We start from the raw sequence: 12465 nt of genomic DNA, 5'->3' as shown, positions 1-12465 counted from the left end.
CTCGTTGAACACATGACAAATGTCTTTTCTCCACTCCCTCTCTTTCTTAGGTGTGACCGGGGCTTTGGTGGACCCTATTGTGTTCCTGTTGTTCCTCTGCCCTCGATTCTTAAAGATGATTTCAATGGGAACTTACATCCTGACCTTTGGCCTGAAGTGTATGGTGCAGAGAGGGGGAATCTGAATGGTGAAACCATCAAATCTGGAACATCTCTAATGTTTAAAGGGGTCAGATACAGATAAGATTCTCCTTCTCAACATTACTACTAACATTGTCTTCTTCAGTCACTGCTCAACACAAATGCATTTCTGAATCTCTTCAAATGACATAATATTTAATACATAGTTATTGACTTGTAGCCCAAACCATGTTTCCTCTTCTGAGTGCAATCATTTTTTCATGATCACTTGGGCATAAAATTTTTCCTCTGCTTTTGTGATCAGACCTTCCTTACTTCCTGCTGGAATTATTTACATAAATTTATACGTATATAGTTTTTAGAATGTAAATTTCCATAATCTAAGATTTTATGTTACTAAATATTTAACTTGGAATATTTTCTAAACGACTTTATGAACAGTCTTTAGTTTTCCTTTTCTTTTTTTTTTCTGCCAATAGAACCGTTTGGTGACTTTAAGAAAATCAAATATTTAAGTCAAGTAAAATAGCATTCTCAAACATTGTTAATATCTTTTTGTATTTCAACCGAGATGTCTGGTTAGAGAGATGTTAAGCAATTGTGTGAATCTCTGTGCTAAGCTGGCACATCTTCATATGTGAATACATGCCACATCCCATCTCTCTCAGCATGGGGAAATTGACTAACCTAGGTGTGCAAATGAAATCTTTGACAAAAACCTGCATGGGTTTCTGTACAGCCCTAATGATTAACATCTAACACCTAGAAAATTAGATACCCTGGAACTTTTTCAATTATAGTTAATAGATGCCAGTTATCATCCTTGTTTGAATCCAAATTCTTCTCAAGTTTTGGATGAGAAAGAAAGAAATGCATAGTGCCCAAGAGAGATTTACAAGTCCCTGAGAGTTTTGAGGGACTGAAGAAATTGAGGTAGAACATTTCAGAGTGGAAACTCCTGGTTTTGGGGGTGGTGGGATTTGTTTTGTTTTGTCTTATCTAAGACGTTAGTTCTAATTACCACTGGCTCACATCTGACCCATTTGAACCAGTTGACAAGACTAAAAAGCAGAAGTCCTATAACTTTTTATGATTGAAAGATCTTTATCTGATAAATTTTTAAGCAGTAGAATTAACCTAGTCTTTTGAGCCTCTAAACAAGAAAGATGCATAATGTTTTATATTTTCCCTTTAGCCATCCAAATGCAAGAGCAGCCAAGCATTATATGTGTTAGACATATTATCTATCAGCTCTGCAAGATGTAGAGAGGACTCAGCATGTGCCATTCAGTAGGTTGCAGTTTGACCTAGAAAGTCATTCTTTCGTGAAAAAGGATATGATAGTCTCTTTTTAATGTTTATAGATTCCAGGAATACTATCTACTATTAAAATAGCTTGTTTGTTGCAAAAGAATTTCTCACATTTAGCACAAATGGATCACTGAACCTGAAAAAGGATGAGAAAAGAAACATATCTTTGTGAACTAGAATATATGTGGCAGCAAAGTTTGACAGTTCTGCTATATAAATATCAATATAAAATGCTAACCTATAAACAAATATTGCAAATATAAGAGAAAGATACTTTCAGATTACAAATCATGCCCACTTTCAATAAAATTGCTCCTACAAAATACAGTGTAAAATAGGTCCCTTTATGAGTGACTTGTATTGACCCATGGGAACAATTTTATACTTGCATTCCATAATCAAGGGGAAAGAATAATCATATTTCTATATTTTGATGTTAGCAAGGGATATTTATTACCTTAGTCTATCAACTATCTACCTCAAAGTTTTTTCATTACAATCTGAAGAAGGGACCTTTCCTCTCAACCTCAACTTCCACATGGCATTGAGCTCTAAAAGAATCCAACACTTAGCCAGGCACAGTGGTGCACACCTCTAGTCCCAGCTACAGTGGGGGCTGAGGTGGGAGGATCATTTGAGGCCAGGAGTTCGAGTCTCTAGTGAGCTATGATTACATTTATAAATAGACACTGGGCAACAGAGTAAGACTCTGTCTCTTGAACAAAACAAAAAATCCAAGGCTTTATGCAAGTGTATAAGGAAGAGGGTAAAGACATTAAGACATGAAGAAATGAAGAAGATGCATGGGTTAGGTATCATGGACCAAGCAGAGCACTGAATTACTAGGCATAAAAGAAAAAACAAAGACTAGAAATATAAGGCTTTTACATGGCAACCTGTCCTGAAGTATTAATCTATGCTTTGTGAAGTTATGAGATGGGTTAAATGCAGTTGTGTTTTCATTACAATATCAAATAATTCTCAAATTCTACATTTGGCATTATCTGGATATTTTTCTCCCCAAACCAAAAGATAGTTTAATAAACAAAACACTGGTATCTTATAAAGGATAGATGTTTTAGAATCTGACATATCTGGGTTCAAATCCTACCATCACCACTTATAAACTATGTAATATTGAGAAAGTTACTTTCCCTTTCTGAGTTTTAGTTTCCTTATCTGCAATATGAGAATAATATTTTTCTCTCAGTAGTGCTAGGTGCTTTAAATGAGTAAAATGTCTATCTTAGCACCCAGCATGTATAGGCACTCAATATATGGTTGCTATTGTGGAATTTGCTCTACTTAAATTTTTTTCAGCTATTGAGGAATGTGATCTATAATATATATGATGATGAAGAGGAGAATGTTCTCTTTTAGCTAAAATTACATTTGGCATTTGTTAGTTGATGAGAAATCAGTTGACAATGTCCACTTATTATCACACAGCCATGCATCCGTAGAGTTACGTCATTCAGAAGTTGCAGCTGAAAAACTAAAAGACCTGTCTGGACCTTAGGCTATTTGCATAGTGAAATTCTGTTTTACTGGCTGTCACTGCAATCTTATGTACCCATGAAGAAAAGAATCTTTGGAGTTGTCAATCCTAGGCAACCAGAAATAGTTAAATTAGCAGAAAAAAATTACAAAAGCTAATGTGATCTCTTTCCTTGTTCATTGACTTCTCTGCATGAATGCTTACAGCCTGAGCATCAGGACTTGCCTTAGTTATGCCTTATTTAACTTGACCAACTTGGGGGTGTTGTGTCAGCCTGAATGAGAGCCCCTGGGGCTGTCAGAGTGAGCAAAGGAGTAGTAAGTTCCTAAGACTCCTTGGAACCCTGAGAAAGTTACCTATTAGTTCCCATCTTCCAGCGGGAGCACTTGGCACATTTTCCATCTGCTTCCTCGTTACTCCTCTCATAACATGCTGTGATCAAAGGAGGCTATTTCTAAAAAAGGCCTGTAGATATGTAATGCTATCATTTTTGCACCGCTTTTTAGAAGATCACAGAAAAGTATGATTTAGAGTTGAGACAATGAAACTGTGTCAGTCAGGCACAGGATATGAAAGCCATTAAGAGAGGGGAAACAAGGATCATCCCATTTTTCCTTTTAAACTAGGCAAAATTTGTTTCTTGATCATGATATGTATTTATTACTTAGCTAATGCAAGTTAGGTGTATAAAATCAAAGGGATACAATTTTGCAAGTGAAAAAAAGTTGCTTAACATATATGTTTTTATTTTCAGGAAGGACTAAGGATGCTTATTTCAAGAGATCTAGATTGTGCAAATACAATGTATGTCCAGTTTTCACTTAGATTTATAGCAAAAAGTAAGTATGAATTTATTATTTTCCTTCAAGAGAATTCTCCCCTGTGAAATTCCTTTTCCACAAAGAAATCACGGATTTAAGGCCCATAAGTTTTGCTGTATGGAAGAGCTAACATAAATTAGTATACATAAATGTTTGCAAATGTTTTTCTTTAATGTAAGTTTATCTTAATATAAGGGCAAGAAAACTACTGATTTTAGATAATTTCATATAGCTGTAATCATATTAGTTCTATGGTAGTTAAATTTATCATCATGTCCCTGAGTCTTTCCACCACTACTTTCTAACTAAAAGAAATTTAAATTTTAAAATGTTTAACTTATGAAAAACGTGGATTTTCTTTTACAGATGTGAATCCAAAAAAAGCCTATTCTTAGTCATTCTGGCTTTTCATATTAACTAAATAATTTTCCTGAACAAATTGATTGTAGATATAATACATATTCAAATAGTTTTTCTGTTTATATCCTGAGATTTAAATGTTTGACCCTTTGTAAAATCGTGATGCCTGTAGAATCAAAATGTTTTGATGTAATGTTTCCTAAATACAGAGAGATGCCTGTGCATATCTGAGAGAGAAAGGGAGGTATTATTGTGTGCAAATCCAAGCTTTGGTGTGTATTTCGAGATATACAGAGAGCCCAACCTGTCATCCCCTTAAGTTGCTTCTGAAGCATTTGGACTATAAAGCTTTCATGTAAACATAAGTTCTCTTATGCATTGATGCCTAAAGATTCAGCTAAGAACATACCATTTCCCCATTTTTATCACAGTATGTTTTATACCTGTGTTATCTTCTTCCTAGGTACCCCAGAGAGATCTCACTCTATTCTATTACAATTCTCCATCAATGGAGGAATCACTTGGCACCTGATGGATGAATTTTACTTTCCTCAAACAACGAATATACTTTTCATCAATGTTCCCTTGCCATACAGTGCCCAAACCAATGCTACAAGATTCAGACTCTGGCAACCTTATAATAACGGTAAAAATGCATGTGTTCTCCTGTGATCAAAACTGACAGTGGCATGTTAACACATTTGTTCTAAGGTGTGGAGGAAGTGTTTATCAACTGAGCAGCTTAGCCGTCCACAGCACACACATTTTACATGCTTCACTTTTGACAAATTTATTAGTCCGTTTTCATGCTGTTGATAAAGACATACCCAGACTGGGAAGAAAAAGAGGTTTAATTGGACTTACAGTTCCACATGGCCAGGGAGGCCTCAGAATCATGGCGGGAGGCAAAAGGCATGTCTTACATGGCAGCAGCAAGAGAAAATAAGGAAGATGCAAAAGTGGAAACCCCTGATAAACCCATCAGATCTCATCAGACTTATTCACTACCACAAGAACATTATGGAGGAAACTGCTCTCGTGAATTGTCTCCCACCTGGGTCCCTACCACAACACATGGGAATTATGGGAGTACAATTCAAGATGAGATTTGGGTGGGGACATAGAGCCAAGCCATATCAACAAGTCTCAATAAATATTTAAATATTTAACATATATATATATATATATATATATACACACGTATATATAATCTCTTCATATTTGACTAGTAGGTTCTCCTGTTAATGTAAATATAGCTGAATTCTGTTACAGAGCTAAAGATTTTTAAAAATAATCCAGCATTATCATTAGGCACTCATCAGTTGTAATGACATTTTTGTTGCATTTATTTGGGAATACATAGTTCTTCTGAGTGTGGCGTTTCATTAGTGAAATAGAATACTATAGCAAAATGCCATGACGAAGTGAGAGGGACTTAGATCAAGCAGATAGTGCCATAGATAAAATATTCTTATCACATACACTTGCTTCAGTGATAAGTTAAAGTGAATGTATAATTTAGTAGCATTTCAAATGGTTACAGAAAATGATTCTACAAATTGGTAATGTTTTATTGCTTCCTATATTTCTATTAACTGCTGATTATAAAGGACCAGACTTTACCAAGTCATGCATATAATCACCTAAATAAGCATGGAGATGCCACATTAAGCAGCAGATTCTTTGCAGAGGTAACACAAAAATGGAAAAGGCAAAGGTTCTTCCATCTCTAAAATTTAACCTATTTCCTTAACAATATGTTAAAACTAAAACATAATTTTTAATGTATTGTGAAACATATATGTATACATACATCTTGTCACTGAATAAAAGTCCAAAAAAGGAATGTGCCAGGCGCAGTGGCTCACAACTGTAATCCCAGCACTTTGGGAGGCCGAGGCGGGTGGATCACCTGAGGTCAGGAGTTCGAGACCAGCCTGGCCAACAAGGTGAAACCCCATCTCTACAAAAATACAAAAAAATTAGCTGGGCATGGTGGCACACACCTGTAATCCCAGCTACTCAGGAGTCTGAGGCAGGAGAATCACTTGAACTTGGGAGGCAGAGGTTGGAGTGAACCGAGGTCATGACACTGCACTCCAGCCTGGGTGACGGAAGGATTGCTGTCTTCATACTATGTTTGGAGTGCTCACCTAATTATTTTTTCATTGATTCCACCAACCACTTTCTAAACAAGAAGAAGAAAGAATGCCACTAGAATTAGAACACTGATAGGATTAGAGATAGAGACCTGTGATTTCATTCAAAGCATCAGGTTTGTTCTACAGGCTCCTGTTTACAGATCCTTTTTTATGTTTTGTAAGAATTGTACTAAAGTAGAAATCAGTGAAGAAGCAACATAGGGAATCTTGACGTTCCTGCTTGGCATGGACTTATCACCTTGTTTCAAGGTCAGTCCAAACAGTGCTTTACAAAAGCAGCCTGGCTTTTGCCGTTCTTATCTACTCTAACATATTCCTTAAACACCTGGTCTAAATCACTGAATCAAATCATATAGCAGTATAAAGGGTGATTTCCCTAGTTTCCTATATATTCCCATAGTATCTCCAGATCAACATAGAAGATATGAAAAACATTAAGAAAACATGGAGTATTCTTGATCATAGAATATTTTTCTTCTGTATTAAATAAACAAATAAATGCAATTATGTATCAGGGCATTATTTTAATGGCCATAGTCCTTCAGCCTGACTGAAGTATGGTGCTAAGCCATGGGTTGACCCTAAAAAGCATGAATTGCTCCCTGAATAGACTGATTAGTGTACCTCGGCTCTAAGTCCACTAACTGACCATCCATTCTCACAGATTGCATGTCTCAAAGATTCTCCTAAACCACTAAAACACAACTCAAAACCCACTCTTGCCAGGGGAGGGTTCATAGCATCGCTATTATTTGAAGGACAGCATGCTTTCACACACATTATATACAAAGCATTGTCACAGCTTTCTGAAATTAGCAAGGCAGTTCCATGCTATATCAATTTAATATGGTTGCAAGCTTAATTTTGTCACTTTTTTTTTTCTTTTTTTTTGAGACAGCATCTTGCTCTGTTGCCCAGGCTGGAGTGCAGTGGCGTGATCTTGGCTCACTGCAACCTCCACCTCCCAGGCTCAACCATCCTCCCACCTCAGCCTCCTGAGTAGCTGGGACTACAGGCATGCACCACCATGTCCAGCTAATTTTTTGTTTATTTGTTTGCTTTTTGGTAGAGATGAGGTTTTGCCATATTGCCCAGGCTCAGCCAATCTGCCCACCTTGGGCTCCCAAAGTGCTGGGATTACAGGTGTGAGCCACCGCGCCTGGCCAGTTTTAATCACTGACAATATACTGTTATGTACGTTATGTATTTTTTTTTCCCCAGAAAGTATATGGGTTTGGGGGGGGGTGGTTTGTGTGGTTCTCTTTTGAGACATGGTCTTGCTCTGTTGCCCAGGCTGGAGCGCAGTGGCATGGTCAAACCTCAAACTCCTGGACCCAAGGAGTCCTCCCACCTCAGCCTCCTGAGTAGCTGGGATTACAGGCATGCACAAACACACCTGGCTAATTTTTTTTATTTTTTGTAGAGATAGGCCCTTACTATGTTGCTCAGGCTGCTCTTGAACTCCTGGGCTCAAACAGTCCTCCTGTAGAAGGCATATGTTTAACCTATTGTTACTGAGTTGCTTTTGTCCTTTGTTTTCTTTAAATGAGCAAAAGTGTTCATTTGATTTTCATCACTGGAACAACTTGCTTTATTCAAAAATGCCTTAGGTAAGAAAGAAGAAATCTGGATTGTTGATGACTTCATTATCGATGGAAATAATTTAAACAACCCTGTGATGCTCTTGGATACATTTGACTTTGGGCCCAGAGAAGACAATTGGTTTTTCTATCCTGGTGGTAACATTGGTCTTTATTGTCCATATTCTTCAAAGGGGGCACCGTAAGTATTAAGAATCTAAAAATAAAACCACTGCTGTATACATATCATGATGAACTTTTGCCTAAATGGATTCCTGGTTGTTTTCCCGTATAACAGTGAAGAAGATTCAGCTATGGTGTTTGTTTCAAATGAAGTTGGTGAGCATTCCATTACCACTCGTGACCTAAATGTGAATGAGAACACCATCATACAATTTGAGGTACTTGACTTTGTTCTATAATAAATGCTTTAAATTTTATATTGAACAAAACCTAGGAAAGAGGAGGAAAATCTCAGATAATTTCATGCATTATGACCTCCCATTTTTGTGCAAGGATGTAAGAGGTTTTGGCATCATAATTTACTTTTATTAACAGAGCCAATTGTCATACTAAGGTTTATTTCTGAAGTATTATCCTTTATGACGTAGTTTCCCCACCTGCTACAATGGGAAGTTGAAATAAATTATTTTAAACATTATAAAAATGAAAAGGCTCATACTATTCTTGTATTATATTTCCACACTTTTTATGTGAAACTTAAAATTTCTTAGGGACTAGGTCATTGTAACTATAGTCTATGCCATGCTAGTATATTTATATAATATTTATCATGATGTTATTAATTTTACAGATAATACTGTTTTATAATTTCAAATGTATTTGCTCTGTGTATTTTATTAATATTTATGCACTTTTATTTGTCAAGAGAGCAAATTGATAATTAACATAAAAATATTTACATATTTCAAAAACTTAGATAAAATCAGCAGAACCAAAGGTATATTATACCAGTGTTTTAGAATATTAACTTTTCAGAATATTTTTTTCATAACTAATAAAAGATGGCATCTTTAGCCCTTTTAAGAGTTCTATTATCAGCCAGACGCGGTGGCTCACACCTGTAATCCCAGGAGTTTGGGAGGCCAAGGCAGGCAGATCATGAGGTCAGGAGTTCAAGACCAGCCTGACCAACATGGTGAAACCCCGTCTCACTAAAAATACAAAAATTAGCCAGGCATGGTGGTGCCCACCTGTAATCTTAGCGACTTAGGAGATTGAGGCAGGGGAATTGCTTGAACATGGGAGGTGGAGGTTGCAGTGAGCCACGATTGTGCCACTACACTCCAGCCTGAGCAACAGTGAGACTCCATCTCCAAAAAAAAAAAAAGAATTCAGGAAGAAACAAGTGCCTATAATCGAAAGTTTATCAAATGTCAATAGTTTACTCATCGGAAGGTAAAAGTTATGTAAGTTCACATACCTACACACACATAATATGTATAGTGTATATTTATTGTATATAACTATAGATGGTTATATGTAACTATATATATCACTAACTGGTTGCTATGCTTTGATGGCATGATAGTAAGAAAATGTTCATCTCAATTGGAAAGGGGAAATTTTTTATAGAAAGAATTGCATGCATTTATATAATTTATTTTAATGCACTTGAAAGCATGGAAAAAGGAATGGAGTGGTTGTTTCCCTAATGGTTAAAAAGGTCTTCACATAAAGACAGAATACACTGGTGGATACCAGGGTGGGAAGGAGAAAGATGTGGGAAGAAGTAGGTGAAAGGAGACAAGCTTGCAGTTATGAGGGAGGAATAAGTCTAGAGATCCAATGTACAGCATGAAGAGCATAGTTAATAATATAATAATGTATGCTGAAAATGTGTTAAGAGAATAGATTTTAGGTGCTCTTACCACACACACACACACATACACAAAAGGTGACTATGGAAGGTGATAGATAGGTTAATTCACTTGGCCGTAGTAATTATTTCACTTTCTATATCATATCAAAACAGTATGGGTACACCTTAAGTATATATAATTTTAAAAAAATCTTTCCCTGTGCCAGGGAAATGATGACAATGATTGTATTCTCTTTTGGTATTGAATATGCATTGAAGATTCATGTGTAAAACTCTTAGGATTATTTGGAAGGTGTCATAAGAAGGAAAATAGAAGGTATCCTACCCAGATGCGGGGGAAGCTAACAGTTAGGATTAGGGAAACAGTCTTTTCAGTATGATTTGCTTGGCTTGGCTAGGAAAATGGGCCAAAGGTAAAATTTGGAATTGTCCCAGCCTCTGCCTTACCCACTTCCTGCTTTTTATAAAATGAAGGGAAATAAATTTTTCATGAGGCCCTTTGAGGTTCTTTATGAAAAATTATAATTTCAAGGTAATATACAATATTAGTAAGGCAAAACATAATTTTATAGTATTAAATATTTCAGCAAGACAGTTCCTAGGAAAATGGACCCTAGAAAATAATGAAGTGGTGAATCATTTCAAGGCTTGTTGCTCTGAGGTAATTTGTATCATTTTTTTCTTCATCCCCAAGATCAACGTTGGCTGTTCGACTGATAGCTCATCCGCGGATCCAGTGAAACTGGAATTTTCAAGGGACTTCGGGGCGACCTGGCACCTTCTGCTGCCCCTCTGCTACCACAGCAGCAGCCACGTCAGCTCTTTATGCTCCACCGAGCACCACCCCAGCAGCACCTACTACGCGGGAACCATGCAGGGCTGGAGGAGGGAGGTCGTGCACTTCGGGAAGCTGCACCTTTGTGGGTAAGGACCCACTGCTTGATGCCACATTTGTTTCTCCTTTGACAGTTTATTCCTGAAGTCATCATTCACTTGCCACTTTATCATGGGGAAATTTCCACCTGACGTTTCTTCCTCAGTTCTCAAGCAGATCAGTGGATATTTAAAATGTAGGACATGGAGCTGACATAACTACTAATTTCTAGTTCGAAGGTAGATTTTAACAGCACACCATGGGCTGCCCTCTGTAGTGGGGTTCATATCCTTGTGAATGTCTCTTAGATCAATTAGAACGCAACAAAAATAAGGTTTTCCACGCGTTCCTCCTGCCTACTCCCACCTCACAATATAAATGCAGCTAGAATATTATGACTTTCAAACACCTGCCTATGTCTGTCATGCAGGGAGAGTGTATATAGGGAGCATAGAAGCCCACAGAATATTCCTGGTGTCTCATTAAAAAAAAAAAAAAAAGTTAGCACATTTCCCCCAGGCATCTCTACTTTTCCAACCTCTCTCAGCATTCTTGTTACATATATTTGACTCTTCTGCTGAAAAGCGACTTAGAGATAAAGGACTTCACCCCTAATAGAAATGAAATGAAAAGTATATTTCAAAAAACAAAACTAATAATAAAAGTGAACAAAGAGAGGAAGTCAACAAAGCAGTCTGCCTCCAAATTTCTGTCTCTTCTCTCAGAATTAAGAATGTTTTCTTTCAGAGTATGTCAAAAAAGAAGAAAGTACTAATATCATACTTTCAAGATGGAAATAGATTTATATTCCTGATGTGACATGGAGCATAATTAGAAGTCTTGCGTCTTCAAACAAGACTACTAATACCTAGTACTTTTCCCAAAGGGTGAAAGTGAATTTTTTAAAGTCTGCATCTCTTTGAACATGAATCTATCCACTCCTCATTATATCATCAGCATAACTTTTATAAATTGATTGCTAAGGATTTTAATATTTTGGGTTGTTGAATATATAATTTACTAATCCTTGCGATTATGCCAGGATATGATTCTAATAGGAAATCCAACTATCTTTTTAAAAATAAGCATTACTAAGCAAAAAGTCCTCAAGAACTGATAGCCGGAGGAGGCAAAGAGTGTCTCTGGAGATCATAGGGATAGATGGAGCTGATGACACAGCCAGCACAACCAGAAAGCTACCATTGGTTGTGGGGAGCTTATCTGTAGAAGAATCTGGCAGGGGAAAATAACCCAGGAAAAAGTTTTTATTCAAAATGGTTGTATTATTTAAGATCATATGTTGCAAGAAATATAAAGAGGCTTACCAAAAAGGTGAAAGAACTTATTGGAAAGATACTGGGGAATTGCATGGACTTCACTCAGAAAGCGTGGGGGACTTAGCAACAGAAGTTTATGATCCTTGTTTTTATTGTGCTCACATTAACATCACTTGGCACACCAGAGCTTTCATTTTCTAGAGCTCTTAATTCCAAATTTCCAAATCTGAACCTATCACCTGTAGCCTGAAAGCCAAGTGTTCCAAGAGAAGCATAGCTGTCGAAAGACCATGCCTATGAGCAGGACAGGCAAGGGGAAAGGCCTAGATAGCTTAGGCACTGCTATGGTCTGAATTTTTGTTGAAATTCACATGTCTCATTTCATTCTCCTGAAGGTAATGGAATAAGGAGATGGGGCATTTTAGGGGGCAATTAGTTCATGAAAGTGGAGCCCTCATGATTGGCATCAGTGCCCTTATAAAAGAGACCCCAGTGGACTGCCTTGCCTCTTCCACCATGTGAGGACCCAGCAGGAAGGCACCATCCATAAACCACAAAGTGAGTCCTCCCCAGACACTGAGGTGCTGGCTCCTTTATCT

At 37.1% G+C, this 12465-nt stretch overlaps 1 protein-coding gene across 1 annotated transcript in view; it reads left to right on the top strand.

Annotated features, from left to right (window-relative positions):
- Nucleotides 1–12465, top strand: part of RELN (reelin) — a 521559-nt gene that overhangs the window by 431541 nt on the left and 77553 nt on the right. Inside the window, exons 36-41 of the mRNA XM_024250358.2 lie at nucleotides 51–228; nucleotides 3704–3788; nucleotides 4594–4776; nucleotides 7903–8074; nucleotides 8171–8273; nucleotides 10410–10639. Of these exons, the coding sequence (XP_024106126.2) occupies nucleotides 51–228; nucleotides 3704–3788; nucleotides 4594–4776; nucleotides 7903–8074; nucleotides 8171–8273; nucleotides 10410–10639 (951 nt within the window). The remainder of the gene's footprint in view (nucleotides 1–50; nucleotides 229–3703; nucleotides 3789–4593; nucleotides 4777–7902; nucleotides 8075–8170; nucleotides 8274–10409; nucleotides 10640–12465) is intronic.

This window comes from Pongo abelii, chromosome 6 (genome assembly GCF_028885655.2).
Source record: "Pongo abelii isolate AG06213 chromosome 6, NHGRI_mPonAbe1-v2.0_pri, whole genome shotgun sequence".
Taxonomy (NCBI): Eukaryota; Metazoa; Chordata; class Mammalia; order Primates; family Hominidae; genus Pongo; species Pongo abelii.
This window is presented reverse-complemented; position numbering and strand designations above follow the sequence as displayed.